The sequence below is a fragment of the Bombus fervidus genome, chromosome 9 (assembly GCF_041682495.2).
Source record: "Bombus fervidus isolate BK054 chromosome 9, iyBomFerv1, whole genome shotgun sequence".
Lineage (NCBI taxonomy): Eukaryota > Metazoa > Arthropoda > Insecta > Hymenoptera > Apidae > Bombus > Bombus fervidus.
The window spans coordinates 10,776,949-10,794,373 of record NC_091525.1 but is presented as its reverse complement, the minus strand read 5'-3'; the positions used below and the strand labels follow the sequence as shown (position 1 = coordinate 10,794,373).

Sequence of the window (17,425 nt, the reverse complement as noted above, 5' to 3'; positions counted from 1 at the left end):
GAATTTAGCAGATGTTTCATCTGAAAGAATACAGCCGATTGAAGGGAAATCTGCAGTTTTATACTTACGCACTGCGAAGGGTTTTTCGATCTTATCGAACGAGACACTCAAGAACCTTCGCCTCTTGCCAAACGTAAAATTCCTTTTACAAAACGTCGCCACGTTCGTCCAGGTAATGAAAAATCGAACTCCCGGAGCATCCATCGATCTGTTCGCAGGAAGCCAAAAAACGAGCCACCTAATCAGACGAAACACACGTTCCTCGAGCGAACTCACACTTCGACAAGATCCAATTTGTCGTTGGAAAATTAAGGAACGTCCTGATGTCTCCCTCGTCTCTTCTCTTCTCCCACCGATTCCCTTCGACCATTCGAATTATCTAACCTTTGACACAGGCCCGGGACTCGACAAACGCGAGGCCAGCAGAAGGAAAAAGAGAGCAGAAGCAGAGATGCTTTTTTCCTGACAATTAAACACAATTGTCGCTAAGCGGCAGCGTCCGTTCCCGGACATTAAATATCCCCCGAACGAAGGAGGAGGCAGAGAGAAAACGAGAAAGAGAGAAAATATATAGCAGCGGCTCGGGGATACGGTTGAGCCGTAGGAAGAATTTATGTTCGCTCGTCGCTGGAAAGTCCAACGAGTCGGTGCGAGCTGATTTCACCGAAGCAAATTACTTCTTTAAATCGAGCAGACGCACGCCTCGACGCGATCCATTTCACTTTCCTTCGTGGCGGATGCGGCCGAAAAGGAAAAACTCACGTGTCCCTTTCTTTTCCAGGCCCGTTTTACGGATTTTCGCTCGACGCGACGTCGATTCGATTTGCCGTCGCGCAACATTTGCTGCCTCTGCTATCTCTGCATTACTTTAATCTCCCAATCCTGATTTTCTAAAAGCATTCGCGGAGATTTTGGAAAGTTTCTTCCCTCGGAATCTGTTTTCTTTGGGTCTGCGAGTTTCCCGCGAGTCGCGAGACATTTTGGAGTATTCGGATAATTTTTCGAAGATTCTCGAGACTTTTTTCGGATTAAGTAATAGCCGATTAATTTCTTCTACTTTGGAATTAGTCTTGGAACCATTTGGTACTTCATCTCTTCAGGATTTGTTCCTTGAATCGTGTTCTGTGACTTGTGGCAGGTTTCAGCGCGTTTGTACGATCGTTGGGAGTTCTTGAACGATTCTTTTGGATCGAAAAGCGAGCCAACTGCTCGCATTTTGAAGGAGATTCGATTCTAAAGGGAAAAAGAAATTCCTTGATCGTCGAGGTTAGTGGATCAACTTTGTAGTGTTTAAAGTATATAAAATCGGTTGTTTGTTTTAATCAATTTATCATGCAGGCCGCACATATTCGAAAGTCAGAACCATCGCATCAACAGTAACTTGGTAAGAGAATTTTTAAATCTTCCTCTGTCTATTTATATGTAATTCTATAAAATGAACGAGCATTTAAGCATTTTCGCACGATAATCTACATATGAAAAAGAGTTCGAAATTGGCTCGAAATATCTTTACCGAAAGACGTTCTGTGGCCTGAGAAAAGCCAGCTATAAAAGGATCGAAAGGGTGAGGTCACCAGGATTGCAGATAAGAGACATCGTTCGATACGCGCGTGTGTGTACTGTCCTGTGCTTCTTCCTTCGGCTTGATATGAGTTTACAACGTAGATAAGGTTGGTTTCGAAGCGGTCGAGCCCTGGCTACTGTCGTAAAATGCGCGGAAGCCGGCTTAAAAGCGAGGCTTCCACCGTTTCGTGCCGGGAAACTCTAATCGCGCCGCTTTCTATCCACCGTCTCGCGCCTTCTTCCACGCTCATTCACTCGAGAATAAATTATCCGCGTAATCGAAATGATAACTGACGCTTTCCACTGATTTTTATAGATCGTTTCGCAAATATTTAAAAATCGTTCGATCGAACAATTGCAACGATCAAACGTTTGACGAATCGCTTGATTGAACGATTTAAATATTTAACGAATAAATAATTCGATCAAACACTTTACACCCTAAATCCCTGCTAAAGCTCATCCTCTACTATACATCGTATCATGTACTGTCAAATTAAATTTAAATATTGTAAGTTAAATTTTAATTTAGTCATCGTGTAAAACCTGTAGATGTAGAAAAATACATAAGATTCAACGAAACGTCCACCGCGACAGAAACTTTCTTAACCGGTGTAATTAGCTCTCGGTTAATTTTCGAGACATAATCGGTCACCCAACGAATCTTTATCAGACTGGAGCTCTCGAAACTTTGCAAGTTACCCTAATCCCCGAGAAACCAACAGCAAAATGAAAGGGAACGGAGCAACGGACGCGCACCAATTTCCAAACTATCCCCTGCGAGCGTACGCATTAACTCTACAATTTCAACGTCGCAACACAGTATCCAACGGTATCTTTTGTTCCGCCCCCTTATCCAGCATTTTTTCTCATCAGCGACGCGACCGACCGGACGCTTCCTTTGTCCCGTTGGTCCTCGGTAAGTCGCAGACAATTTTGTCCCGCTTTCTAATCGCCACCCTCGCCATTATTCCCTGCCATTCCACGGTTCGCGCCAATTGCTTATCTTTGTATCTCCCTGCACCCTGTCGACTCGCGTCTTAGCTTTTTCCCGGGGCTCTCTTGTTCCCAGGCGTTCTTCTCTTCTCTTTCGAACAGAGAAGAAGTGATTACAGGGGAGCCGAGCAACGTGTAGTGTTCTGGAAGGGTGTCATAAATCGCAGACGACTCCTTCAATTCCTCTCTCTCTCTCTCTCTCTCCCTTTTTCTCTCTCTTTTTTTCCCTCTCTCTCTCACTCTCTCTCTCTCTCTCTCTCTCTCAGTTCGTCTCTTCGATCGCGCACGCTCTATGCAGCGCCGTTTTCCTCTTGCCTCGCGCTTATTTACATGCTACCTTCTTCTTTCGCTTCTCTTTCCATTTCTTCCGCCCTTTGTTTCTTTTGTTTCACCGGGTTGTTGCGGATTTTCTTGGGAAAAGGGGGAGGGCGAGTTTGAACGAAGAGAAGGTGGACGAGCGAAATGGAAATCTACGTGGAGGTTTAATTTTGTGAGGATGTTGATATTGAAAGCATCGAATTCCTGAAAATGGCCAGACTCGTTTTTAACTCTTAACGAGGATATACCGATGACAAACTTTAACGGATGGTACTGGCCTCTTGTAGTCGAACCTCGGAGAAGTCATTTTCAGGTTCGACATTTCGTACGTACCGTCCTAGTAAATAGCAGATAGTGCACTCTTCTCTCTCGTCGGTTCTCAATTCTTCATCGATTTCTCTCGGATCTCAAAAGAGTCGTACCACTGTAATACGTATGTACGCTCGTTCCATTTTCTCCCCTCGTGTGCAGCGTAGGCATTTTTAACGCTCGCAAATATATGTCGTTTTAAAGATCACGCTTCAGCGATCATTTTGACAAAGATCTGGCAAAAATCACTTTGAAAATTAAAACCGAACGTGTCGGGTAATAAAGAACGTATTAAGTGCATAGTGGCTGCAAGTATTTGCCCCACCTTTGCATCTATCGTAATGTTTATATACCGATTAATTAAATCCAAGTAGGTATGAACCCTTTCGCTGCTCTAACCATCATAATACATTCTGTGAGATGCGTATCCGCCGTGCTAAAGTCGTAAATTTACGGATCCCACGTAGCATAGTCCCACGCGGTATAATCAATCAGTTGGAAAATTCATCCATTTTCGAGCACCTTGTCGGCAGAATAAATATTCAACGGCGAAAGTACTAACGTCGTATTGCTATCAAAATTTGATACCACGAAAATAAAATGTACAGAACCTGGGTAAAAATCTTCGTTGAAACAGAAGGCAATGTCCATTCGCTTCTCGTAGCCACTCTAATTTATATACAAAAAATAATCGACTCTAACGAGCACGAATATATAATCGCTAACAAGCAGGTACTACAAGATGGGTAAATAAATATTTTTCTCGGATAGTCTTCGATTCGCACGAACGAAGGGTGCTCGAAGCTACTTTGCTCTAGCAACCCTTGCTCGATTGCTCGCCGTGGACAGCTTTCACTGTGGTCACTCGGTGGTTGCTAGTGGTCACTTTACCCAAAATCGTTTCCGACGACTACTCGACTACCGTGAACGTTTCTGGTGGTTCCCTTTCGATTCCAACTACTTTCGTGGACAGTGTCCATTCCGGATCAGTGGTGGGAGATAATCTATCACCTTACCGGCTTCCCTTCGGCAGTACCTTGCCGAGGTACACTCTACCGTGATTAAATTGCGACTTAGAAGAATTTCTACGTGCTGGCAAGCAATCCTATCAAGACAGAGAGTATTCCGAGGTGAATTCTACGAACTAGAAATCCCTAGGCTTCCGAGGAAGGAATTTCAGAAGCGAAGGAGAATGGAGAAGCGTGGCGACGTAAGACACGTTTTATTTAAGTCGAGAAACCAATATCCGTAATTCCATATGTAATTGTAAGCCGCTGTGATCGTAACAGTTGCTCGTTTATCCTCTGTCAACTCCCGATTGGCTGTTCGAGTTCAGCCAGTAGCTCGTAGACGATCATCGCAACCGAATTTAATCCGCAGGATGTACCGTAACAGAAAGAAAGTCTAAATCAAATCGGTGTACTTTGTTCTTAATCGTCAAAAATTCCCGGAATAATTAGACGTATAGAACCTGCAGACTCGATACATCGCGACACTGCGTTTGTAGCATCGTGAGTTCGACGTCGATCGAGGAAAACATCACGAGGGAACGATCATACGTGGGTAGCTGACGACGTGTAAAAAGGAAATTTCAACACTGCGATCGGTGCAAAGACGAAGGGGAAGTAACTTTAGAAATAAAAAAGAAGGGCACGAGGAAAAGGGTCGTTGCGAGAGAAATGGAAAAATGTATCGAACAAAAGGCGCTCTAGGGAGAGTAAAATAGTTCGAGAAATTCGCAGTGTTTCTATTACGAATTCTCCTCGAATTTTCTGTATAAGCTAGATGCGGAGGTGGAAAGAGGAAATTTTGAAATACAAAGTAACAACGTAAAGACGTTAAAAGAGAGATTTCAGCACTGATAAAGAAAGGACAAGAAGGAAGAAGAGAAAAACGAGAGAAATTCCGGGAGTTTCGACGTAGAATCGATTTAAGCTCCGTAAAAGTCCCTACCTTGAAACGGTTAATCGGATTGCCAGCGCAAATATACGTACGTATTCGACGTTCACACGTCGCGTCGTCGTCGTCCGCGTTAATTGTATTTCGAACGAATTGAACGCGTTCGACTCGATTACCGGACAAAAAGAAAAAAGAAAAAAAAAGAAGATGGGGTGAGATGGAGGGGAAAAAAAAAACAGAAAACAGCGACGCACATCGATGCTTCTTGCTGCGTCGCTGATGCAACGGGAAGCCGTCCAATCGCGTTCACCGATCGTTGCGCCTTTTACACCGGAAGCGGATGGCCCCTTCCTCGCGAGTGACCACAGTTTTCTATCTACGAGCGTTGCGTAAACACTGGCAGGATAATCTTGACGGATAAATGGGTGGATGTGAGAATTGCATATCGTTTGTTAAATAACGAAGTTTGTGACTTTTAGAAAATACACCGACTCGCGGAAGTATTCGAACGCTTGTCGTAAAAAAATGTTCATCGTCGTATGGCTTACTGCACAAATATCGTACGTCTACTTTCTATGAAATTTTAGTTCCTACATGCAACAAATAGTTCTCGACTGTCTCCTTATGGCGTATAATGATCGCATCTCTATGCTGTTTCGTAATAAATTCGTCAAAAAGAATATTTCCCTATCGGCGCATTTATGCAGATATTTTCTGGAACCATGAACAACCTTTGTTATTTTGTATTGCTGAAAAAGACGCATAATTTGCATCGTCAATTTGTATAAAAGTGTTTATTTAATTATAAATTATCATTGAATTTTGGAAACTGTTTTTCTTGAAAACGCTAAAAGTCGGCATACGATATTTGTGCAGTATGGAGTCGGTTTGTTATATAGAATATTCTGAACTGCGATTAGCACTATAACGTAGCACAACACCGTCGTGATTACATTGGTCAAATTTGAGAGTTTGGTCAAGAGAGTTGTACAATGTTTGTTAAGGGAATTCGTAATTATTTTCACGTTTACATTCACACAATTTGCAATTGTTTTCGCCTGTACATTCACACAATTTGCTGTTCTTCTCGCGTCTACACTCACACAATTCGTAATTATTTTCACAGTGACATTCACGCGATTTGCAATTGTTTTCACATTCGCCTTCACACAATTCGCAATTATTTTCACATTTACCTGTGCGCGCATTGTCACGATCAAACATTCTACATTTTCATTTTGCAGGCACATTCACAAGCCCATTCTCGAAATTCACAACCGCGTTCCAGTCTGACGTCTATCGACGTTTATTAAACTTTTCAATTATATCTATGCGAAACATATTACGAATATAAATGCTAAACGAAAGGAGCAATATTAGGAAATAGTTTCAAATGTCATAAATTAGTATTTTTTTCGTTTCTAGTTGTTATAAATTAATAAAGACGATACAACGAAAAAAAAAAAAAAAAAAAAGAAAAGAAAAGAAAGGAAAGATCGCAGAGAGGGGATAACAATCGTAAGATGACACGAATAGATGAAACTCGATGAATATTCGATCGATCTGATCTTGAACGTATAAAAAGAGCAGGAAAAAAGGGTACGAATCAATAACCAACCGTTAATTTCAGATCGCGTGATACGTCGCCTTAATTACTCGGAGCAGTTTCTTCTCGAACACAAGATATATATCTCGTGTCTTCTTTAATTGAATCTAGCCCGACTAGTTCTTCCGCGATGACGCTTTTACGCTGGTTGTTGTTATCGTTCTGCTCGATCTTATGTAATAGTTCTTTAGCAATATCGACAATCCGTCTGGCATCCTTTTTCCGTGTAATAGAAAAGATAGTAATACGTTCTCGTTCGTAAAAGACAGTTCTCAAGCAAAATTGCGTATGATGTTTTCAATGAAATTGAAGTTTGCCGTATCTTCCAATGGAAACAGAGAAGTCGGATTCTCGGATGTCGAGGTAATTCTAAGAGCTGGATTAATGGTTGAGCAACGTTTGCTTTTATTTCCAGACAGTATGGAGAAAATGGCACTCGATCCGAAAGTAACAGTTTACTATTGCAGTTAGTAGCATTTGTTGGTAGCAACAGCTATCGTTTGTATCGTATCGTTAGTAGCGACAATTATCGGTGTTATATCTATCTTTTCGAAATGCTAGCTTCCACGGGTTTATAGATTGTTGCATTTAAAAAATCGCTAACAAAGAATGTACTTTTCTATCGAACAACAAGCAGTTACAAATTTAATCAGCGGACTAATTTATTTCGGTTGGACTCTAATCTTGATCTTAACGTTAAAAGTATAATTGTAATAAAGCGTTCAAAGGAGGATAGGTTTCTAGGAACAAAGAAAAATTACGCGTTTAAAAAGTTGGTAATCTCTGTGACGAATTATAGGATTAATAATCCCACAACGCGATTATATTTTCTTCGGTAACGAGTTTGAAATTCCTCGTGTTTGATCAAAGGGAAACTGTAGTATTATTTCGCGTCATTCGTTTAATTTTCCGTGCTCGATGGAGAGATCCGATAGTATCGAAGTCGCTTAAAAGGAGCATCGCCGAGGCAGGAAACATTTTTCATTTAAGTCAAAGAGAATCGCGTTGGGTCAGCCAGGAAGTTGCTTCTTTTCCTTCAACGGTAGCGACGAACCCCTATTGCGATGGGAATCCAACGACTGTTGTTCGTTCGAAAGCGATTGCTTCGGATGTTCTTCAACGAACCGACGGTCTACCTAATTATAAAGTTAAATTAAGTATTGATACACCGGTGTTCTTCCCTTGTCTCGTCCAACTCGAAAAACCTTTGTCTCGTGGGCTTTTGTACAAACCTCTCTGGATCTTGTCATTTTATTCTTTGTCATCGTTCGAACCGCTTAATCTTTTTCGTACTATGGCCGATCATACTCGTTGCCGAGTATTTACCTGGCAGTATGGTTAACCGTGGCCAGTCAACAAAATTTTCCGTTTAAGCTTAATTGTATTTTCTGCAATCGTTATCGCGTAGTTCGGTATCGTAGCTTTAGTATCGCGGTCAACGGTGATAAATTTATCTAAACGCTATCGAAATTGTTGGAACGTGACCATGGAACGTCCATGTGTTTCTGCTCGTTCGAGGAGTGCTGAGTGGTAGTTGACCGGATCTTGATCGTAATTGGACCGCGAGTGTAAATCGTGTTTTAATATAGCCCAGACAACGAACCTTGAAGCTCGTTGCAGTCGATTGCTGGGAATTATTCTCTCTACCTTTATCGCGCGAAAGGCGTGCTCTCGTATCCTAAGAGCTGTGTCCTTCGTACTATTAAATATTTAATAAGAAGAATATTTCTTTGAAAGGATTAACAATTCTGAAAATTCTTATTACTACGGCGTATTTCGCTTGATTATATTGATATATTTCATAATTTTTATTTCGATAAAAATTGTTCAATCCCGTTGCGTTCTTTTGCATCATATCAGATCGGATTATGAATTAGATGATAAATGATAAACGATAGGCTTTAGATAACGAACGATCGTGTCGTTTAATACTCAAGGAATTTTTTAAGTTCGGGAAGAAAATACGCACGGTTGTCTATCTGCAATGTAGCGCTAAGATATTTCTTAACTGAAGCTAATTCCTGGCTGTTAAAATCAAAGTAGAACTGGGATATACAAACTGAAGAACAAGCATTCGTTTCAGATTTCTCAGATGTCACAAACACCAGCACTCGTGCGACAAATTCCCTGATCAACGAATCGAAACCGAGCTCTTGTTTCCCGATTTAATTAACAGAATGTCGTTCATTTGGACGTTGCCTTCGTTATTAATAGAACGTGAGATTCTTTGAACGATTCCTTGACCAGGCAAAATAATATCCCATATCCGGTTCATTAACACGAAACGAACATTCCCAATGAGAAGTTTAAATTATCTAAATCTCATGTCAGAGCTCTCGAATTAGCTGCGGCTTTATTGTAATCCTCGCGAGCTTAGCGAACTGTGTTCCAATCCCCCTCTCCAGCCCATTAATTCCGCGATTTTTCAGCAGTTTCGTATCCGCTCACCAGAATTAATCTTCGAAATGAAGATGGAACAAAAGCAGAAGCCAATTGCCGCGAGTCCCGCCATGAACAGAAACGCGGTTAACGTTGAAATCCTTTTGCGCGCAGTTTCCCGTAAACGCATTAAAAAAATACTCCGATCCCGGGCTAACGTCCAACGGGATTATCTGTAGCGGAATTTTTTACAGGAGCATGATAAATCAGGGGACGAACGTTCGAAAGATTAAAACGTCTATGATATTCTCTCTCTTTTTTTCTCCTCGTTGTTTTTTCTCTCTCTCTCTCTCTCTCTCTTTGAGAAACCGCGTGGCAAATTGATCTTGTTGGAAGCTGTTCGTTCTATTAGGGTTTTATGGTTGGTTGACTTATGGAAGTTTTATCGAAATACATTAGAGTTCCAGTGGATGATATTACGTCGTTTGGGTTATTTTGTTTCTACTTGCGTTAGAATTACGTTAAGGAGGAACAGAGTATTCGGATAGAAACGCGGTGAAACATAATTTAGTTCAAAATACATTTTCTAATGACAATACTGACATTGCTGAAACAAGTATAGAATAATCATAGAATGAAGTGGAGTAAAAAATAATAGTGGATTTCGAAATTAATTCTAGATTCAGTTTCGTATAGTACCTCCTGCGTTTTATAGTCACTTTCGACCGAATCGTGTTTTCTCGTCTTTTAAAAGTTCTCTTAAGTCCGAAGAAAAAGGAAAGAAGGGAAAGGAAAAGATATAAAAGAATATTCACCGATATGCACGAGATTTCTCCTCTCAATTCTACGTTAAATACATTAAACATCTAAAGTCTCTTACCCAACTAAAGCCAAAAAGCCAAATTAAGGCACAAATCTCGTTCGAGAATCGGCAGATTAAACTTCCACGCACCCAAAAACCTAATCCGACTGCCCTGAACATCTTGATATCGACCTAATATCACAATCAACGAATATATCTATATCAAGGATATACGCCTCGATGATATAACCTAAAGGGATTGAATCGAGGTTGCATGATGCATAATGGGGATGAACGTTGGGTTACAGAGCCTGGAGGAGCGTGAACGCAAGCACGCCGTGCACAAGGAACAGCTGTCTCGCGAGCAGAGGTTCCTCAGGCGACGGCTAGAGCAGCTGACGAACCAGACAGGCCTGCACGTGTTGCACGGCCTCCACGGCCTCCATGGGCTAAGCTCGAGCGCTCCAACCGGTTCCTCTTGCGGTCCTGGAGCTGCCGCGGCCGCGGCTCTTCTCTCCAAACGGCGCAGCGTTTCCGAGTGTTCTCTCGGCACAGCTTCGTCGACCAGCTCCACGGCCAGCTCCAGGAACTCCGACAGGTCTGCAGGCAGTCCCTCCGTCTCGGAGTCCGGTAAGTGCTGCTTTACATCTATCGCATGCTATCGCTTACTGTTTCAAATGATCGATCGATGTTCCACGCTAGAAGGATCCGGTCATTTTCACTCGGCTATCGACTGAAATTCTTATTGTCGTTATTAGACTGTGGATTTTTATGCAAATTCGAAAGTAGAATCCAAAAAGGTGGGAACTCGGTGGAAGGTTGTTTTTCAGAATATTATAGAAAGCGCTATACTTTGGATGTTTTACAGCGCAGGAGGAAATTTTTAGAAAATTTAATTCTCACCAAATGGATTTATATTTAACCTTCCATTTGTAAGCTTATCTACACCGACGTCGCCTGCATACTGGATCGTTCCAGTTCGCGTGGTTCTTCTCGCGTTTTCGCGTTTTTGAAAATCACTCGGAATTCTTGAATACACTTTCGAGTTTCTTCGCAAGTTTCACCTAAATATGATCCAGTAGAGTTTTTATCGCCACATGTTACCCTAGTTTTTCTAAGCAAAGCGAATTTTAAACAGAGATGGAAGTGGAGTGAATGAAAAATTACTTAAAATTAGCGATCGGAAACGACTCAGTGTGCAGAAGGAGGGTTAATGAGAGCAATGAATAAATATAATATTTGTATAGCACGGAACAGATGACTGTTACCAACACGGTGAACAATTTTTAGCACGAAAGTTACTAGATTTCATAATGTATCAATTTTAAACTTCCTTTTACCCATCATTGCAGTGCTTTGAATAATTATAAACTGAATCCTATTTTTAGATTTTTCATGATATTAAAACAAAAATTGGCAAACTCGTTTATATAATTTCATATTATAATATGCAACAAAACTGAAGATAAAACAAACAAAAATCTTTCGAAGTCTGGAAAGGATTAAATTTCCTCTTAAAATTGTGTTTTTCACTGCGAGGAAATATAAAGCCAACGTTAATTTTGTTACGTTTTCATTAAATATTTAATGAATTCTCCTTTATCTCTGATTGCTTCTATTAATCCGTTAGGTACGCTATCCGCTAAACTCATTTGCAGTTTCGTTTCGAATATCCGCCCACGTGGATTTTATTCTTTTCCTAAGTTCCAAGATCATTTTTATACGTGATTTCACCTGATCGTAAACTTTTCTTACTAAAATTCTTCACAGGTTCTCGATGGGATTCGGATCAAGACTCAACGATGGCCACGGTAATAATTCTATTCCGAAATCTTGGAACCACTTTTTTATAGTGACGGCTGTACGAGTAGAAGCATTGTCTTGCTGAAAGATTGACTTTTCCTTCTCCAGTTCGACTATGAGAGCCAATGTTTCGCTGTGTAACATCTCCTGATATCCTACAGCGTTCGATTTGACTTTTGCTAAAACAATTTCTCGTAACGTGTCCAGGCATGACCGGTGATCCCTTGGAAATACTGAAGAAATAACGCAGAAAATGTGTTTCTAATTATTCACAGCACTGTATATATCATTCTATGTTACGCGCATTGCGCGTAGTTTCGCATTTTCAAATTTCCCATAAATGCATAAAAATCCGCAGTGTAGCTATCACTTTTAGTAACGAGTACGATCGGGCCGCTCAGGAGCCACATTGATCAACTGTATAAATCGAAATATTCGGAAAACCGATATACCTTAGAGACGCTATTTTTTAATCTACCTGAGAATTTACAATTACTTGCATCATCTTCTTGCGACGAACGAACTTACGGAAGCAAATGGTTCGTTCCTCGAGAACAGAATATTAATGGCGTACTTCTGCAATGAAACTAAAAGATGCGTTAAAACTGGAGTTGATCGGTTTCGCTTCTGCGAGGCTCGAGTTACCTGTAAGTTTCAGATTTTTAAAGAGAGATAAGCGTTTTATTCACAGTTCGTCTAAAATTATAGCGGATCTCGAAGCGTAAAAGGAATATTACAAAAATGGCCACTTTGTTTTATTTCTAGCGATTGGACGAGTGGTTAGCATCGCAGATTATGCGTTTCGCGAGCTTTCTATATCGCGATTAGCGTACAATTTTTCGTGAATGAAAATAATACGAAGATAGGAGATTGGAACCTCGGAGAATACAACCTTAAAATCGTCGATATCAGTATCGTATCGGTAGATTATTATACCGATCATGGTCATGTGAAAGCGACATAAAGTTGGCCGCGATACGAACAACGCTTTGGTCGTTGCACCCATGGAACGATTTTAAGCCAGGGATTTCTAATTCCGTGATTTCCAAAGCGATGAAGCAGCAAGGTTAGCTGAGTCAGCTCGTTAGGAGAACTTGGATCGAGCGAAGCTTGTCCGTATAAATATCGTTCGTGGTTGAGGGTAAAATTGGAACGATCCACGAATTATGAGTCAACTGTTGCGACTCATCGCCACGATGCTTCGGTTTCAATGTCACGGCTTCGAGTTCGATATCGATAGATACGAACGACTGCTAGAATTGGAATTTTCGGAGATATTGGGAAAATGAATACGAACTTGAAATCGTGTGGCTATGTAATAAAAGAACGAAATTTTAGGAATTTTAGATTTACATGAAATCTCTTTAGAGCGAGCTTTTGTGTCAAGAAATTGAAGAATTCTAAATCTGTAGGTAAGTAATTATTTGTACATCCTTTTGAACATTATTTGAAAAAGGGTTTTCTTTAAAATGAGAAACCTTGAATCTTATTTTGAAACTCAGCTTTCTGCAAGACGCTGAACGTTATAGAAAAATAAAAGAAGAAATTACAATTTACATATTAGATAACAGAAGATTCTAAACTTGTGATATTTTGAAGTTCGTTCGAATTAAACAATTACGATTTATGCGCAGTTTCGTTAAAACGGAAAATTCAAAGATTCTAAACTTATTATATTTCGAAATTCGCTGGACTTCCTGACTGGAAACATTTTTAAACGACAAGATTGGTACTAATCCTGAACAAGTATGAATTAGTTTCGATGAGTTCGAAACGGTTGATTAGCTAGCGGTTGGTCGTTAATTAGCAGTTACAATTCTTCGGTTTGATTTTAAAGCCATTAGAATCGAGAAACGATTAGTATCACGAGTCTTACAACAATCTTTGAACCGCGTTGAGACCCGCAAGAGATATCACTGGTACAGCTTGGCAACTTTCTTTCTGGTTACACGAAAGTTGCCCTGCTCATTTAAATATCGTCTGTTTACTAGCCACTCTGATGATCAGGGCGATCGCGTATCCGAGAGACTGACGCAAAATTCTCTACCAGGCACAGGCTATTTCGCGGAGGAAGTTGAATCCTCGCATATCAATATTTAATTTAACTTTGTAATTAGCTAAGGCTTCCCTGTGCATTCGTTTAAGAACGCCTAGATCGATGGTCCTCGGTGTTTGCAATACCAAGAGGACGTTGGATCTTCTCGTTCTGAAGCCAAGTTTATCGTTTACGTGGAAGAAGAAAACGAATTTAAGAATGAACGAAGATATCGTTTCATTTGCGATGGATCGATCATTGAAACAACGTATCGTCTTGTTTGAGAAATCTCGTTATTTGCATATGACTTTTGCGATAATTTTTTATTTTATCTTTTACCGCAAGAAAATTCTTTCCTATTTCTTTCTGGCTGTCTGATATCAAAGAGATACAGATTTTCTTACGGTATATAACTGACACGTACACTCTTTTATTCAAGAATAATAGAAACGTGAACAATTCTATTGCAGGAGTTGCGTTGTGAAATCACAGATAGAAAGATAAAATAAAATATAACAATATTGAACGTAATAATAAACGTAATAATGAGAGAATCAATATGAGGGCACTGCATATATATTTTTGCAAGTAAGAAAAAAAAATGCTTAAAAAAGGATTCGTTCGTAGATTTAAAATGAATATAATAAATCTAAATATCCTTCGAAGGATTGAAGAATAAATTTATAATCACAAATTGCGGTCTTTCGATCGCGATTCGTAACTCGCGTTCGTTACCAGTTGCTTCGGTCGCGACGTTTGACGAGATCTGCAGGAGAACGTGGAAGAGGTCGAACATTTTTACGAGCCCTCAGCAAGAATCGTCGTTGCGTATTACCGCGAATTCGCCGAAGACGAGAGAGGGACCGGCTGAGTCAGCCCGTTAGCAAACTTCCGGCTCGTTCTCCGCCGCTTATGAAGTTCTGCTACGTAAGACAGGCCACGGAGTTGCAGGCCGACCGATAAAAACTTGCACGCGACGACACGTTCCCTCCACGATCGACCAACGTCAATCTCTCTTTCCATTCGATCGATCTTTTTCGTTCGTCGATTAAACGAAAAAAAAAAAAAAAAAAGAGAGAGAGAAGAAAGAAGTGCGCAGATTGGCGATGAGATTTTGAAAATTTTTATTTGCCAGATTTTCTCGATTAACGTCGAATAAATGAAATTGCCTGTTCCTCTGTTAACGTATTCGTTTCATTTGAATTCTATATTCTCTTTATTGCTGCAAAATCAATATTGATTTACGCGAACATATTATTGTATCTCTATCACGAGCAGTAAATGTATTTGATGTATTACATTTAACAAATAACCACCGATAAAACAAATAAACATGCATGATATTCGATGACAAATCAACGAAACTATTACATAGTGATCCATGGTATAAGTAAATAAAGAAATGCAATCAAATATATATTCGTGTAACATCACGATCAATAGTTGTTGCTATTCGAACAGTATAGAACATTTAAACCGTACGCGAATGATTCACGTGCAAACGTTAACTTCGAAAATCGTTTTCCTTCGTTAATTGATAATTATTTTATTTACTTTGTTTTGATTACCTTGTTAACTAATAATACTAACTAAAAACTAATTTTAAAACGCTCAATTTTATAATAATAGTTTTTTTTTATAGGGCAAAGCAACTGTTTTAATTTTTTATCTTATTACTGACAGAAATCGCGGTAGGACAAAATATTGCCATTTCTTCGTGACGAGCATACTCGTCGAAAACAGGTAACTGGTCAAAAGGTAAAAGAACCAGTGCATCCAGGTCTGTATCACGGTGTTGAATATGAATCTGGAATAACGCGTCCCAAGTGTAAAAATAACAAGCATCCAACCTCTATCTGGTTGTGGAGTTTATGACTCTGGCTTCCATAGAAAGATACATCCAGCCCTCCTATCGAATTTTGCCCGATTTCAATCTGTGAACCGCCGCGAATGTAACTCGCGAGAGATCGAATCGAGACGATAAGCCGACCGAACCGTACGAAGGGGAACGTTTTAAACTTGCCACTATCCTTTTCTTCGCTCCTTCCTTCGTCTTCCTCTTCTTCCTCTTCCTTTTCTTATTTTTCTACTTCGGCCCCCGGTCATCGTTTCTTTCGACGAGCTTCTCCTCCAACCACCTCCCGAGGGATCGTGTAGCCACGGAATCGATGCTTGAAATATGCTGTCGTAAATTAGACGCGACCTTTCCACTCGATTCTTACAGTCGGGCCTCTACTTGCATCGTTTGCGGAAGGGCGGGGTACGGTGATGTAACGCAGAGAAACTAATTGTCGAGATTAGGCTTTCGAGATACAGAAATTCCGCTAAATTTGAGATTCGACTGTTTCCAATCGAGATACGGAAATTTTGATAAATTAGAAGTTTGGATGTCTCGAATCGAGATGATAGAAATTTCAGTTTTGAAATTTCCGTATTTCCATTCGAGATATAGAAATTTTATCAGATTTGAAATTGTTGCATGTTTCGCATTCAGATGTAGAAATTTCAAATTTAAACGTGAATGGAGATATGGCAGTCTCGGTAAACTCGAAATTTGGATGTTTCGAATCTAAATATAGAAACGTCGATAAGCGTTAAATAAAGCGTAGGATGTGACGAATTCTGGACGAATTGCGACGGTGTTTTTCAACTCGAACGTAATTCCATTCGTAATCGATTCAACGTTTCGAATTTCAGAGCGACCGTAGAAAGATGTTCCCACGAACCAGCGTTTGAGTTTAGAGCTTTCAATTCTAATAGCCAACTACAAAATACTTCGCCTGAATGAAACGAATCTTCTCTCTCAAAGCGGAATATCATTCGGCCCGATGATCATACGCTAAACACCTCCGACAAACCTCCTCGTCCAGCGTTCAATTTCAAACGCAGAAACCGCGAAACGCATTCGCGCTCTCCGCAGAAAACAATCGCACGGTCGAAGGGTTAATGAACTGCGACCGCGTTGCGTGTCGGTGGTTTGTCCGAGAAGATAACGCTAATAAGGCGCGGAATAGCGGCAGCTAAATTAGCACTGGGAATGATAGAAGCTCCTTTCGCGGAAACGCGTGGACAGGGTCGGCTCTCGTCGTTCAGAAATCGAACACGAAACGAACTTCGAACAAACAGGCTGTTCGAAACCGTGCATTGAATATATTATTTGCTGACGTATAATACGAGTATATGGAATATTCTTTGAAGTAAAACTTGGACTATGTTTATACTTTCGTATAACTATATCAAAGTATATTCGAAGCTCGCAGAAGCGAAACTGACCAACTCCACTTTTTATCAAATCCTCGATTTCACAACCAAACTACGGATTGTTACGCAAGTTTATGGCTACGATTAAGAAACAAAAAGTAAGACAGAGATTCGTTTTTCCTACTAAAAATCATAACGAGTATTCTACCGTAGATACGTCGTATACTTTGGTATACTATATGCATTCTGTGTACTTTACCATCTCGGAATTCCGAATAAACGGACAAATATCCACAGTTTTTTTCGTCGCTTAAATACTCGAACGATCGATCTATACGATTTTGGAGAAACGAATCTTCTCAGGATATCAACGAGCCTTATCTCCGCAAGCTCGCTTATTGGACGACGATGAGAAGAAAACAGTAGTTGAGAAAATGAGCAGACAGATAGATAGAGGTCAAACTGGCCTTTTCTCTAAGCTCAAGACCATTGAAGAAACGGAGCTTACCACCTG

General features: G+C 40.3%; 1 protein-coding gene and 1 long non-coding RNA gene across 12 annotated transcripts in view; one reads left to right on the top strand and one right to left on the bottom strand.

Moving 5' to 3' along the window:
- Nucleotides 1–17,425, bottom strand: part of LOC139991173 (uncharacterized) — a 143,964-nt gene that overhangs the window by 32,291 nt on the left and 94,248 nt on the right. The window lies entirely within an intron of this gene.
- Nucleotides 1–17,425, top strand: part of Mxd (MAX dimerization protein) — a 233,250-nt gene that overhangs the window by 125,494 nt on the left and 90,331 nt on the right. For 10 of the 11 annotated variants that reach the window (XR_011800738.1, XM_072011077.1, XM_072011079.1 and 7 more), the window contains exon 6: nucleotides 10,181–10,502. Coding sequence is in view for 10 of the 11 variants with exons in the window: in XM_072011077.1 (XP_071867178.1) it covers nucleotides 10,181–10,502 (322 nt within the window). In the remaining variant the exon portion in view is untranslated. Of the gene's footprint in view, nucleotides 1–10,180; nucleotides 10,503–11,642; nucleotides 11,684–17,425 lie in introns of all 11 variants that reach the window. The other variant, XM_072011082.1, reaches the window with a different exon arrangement.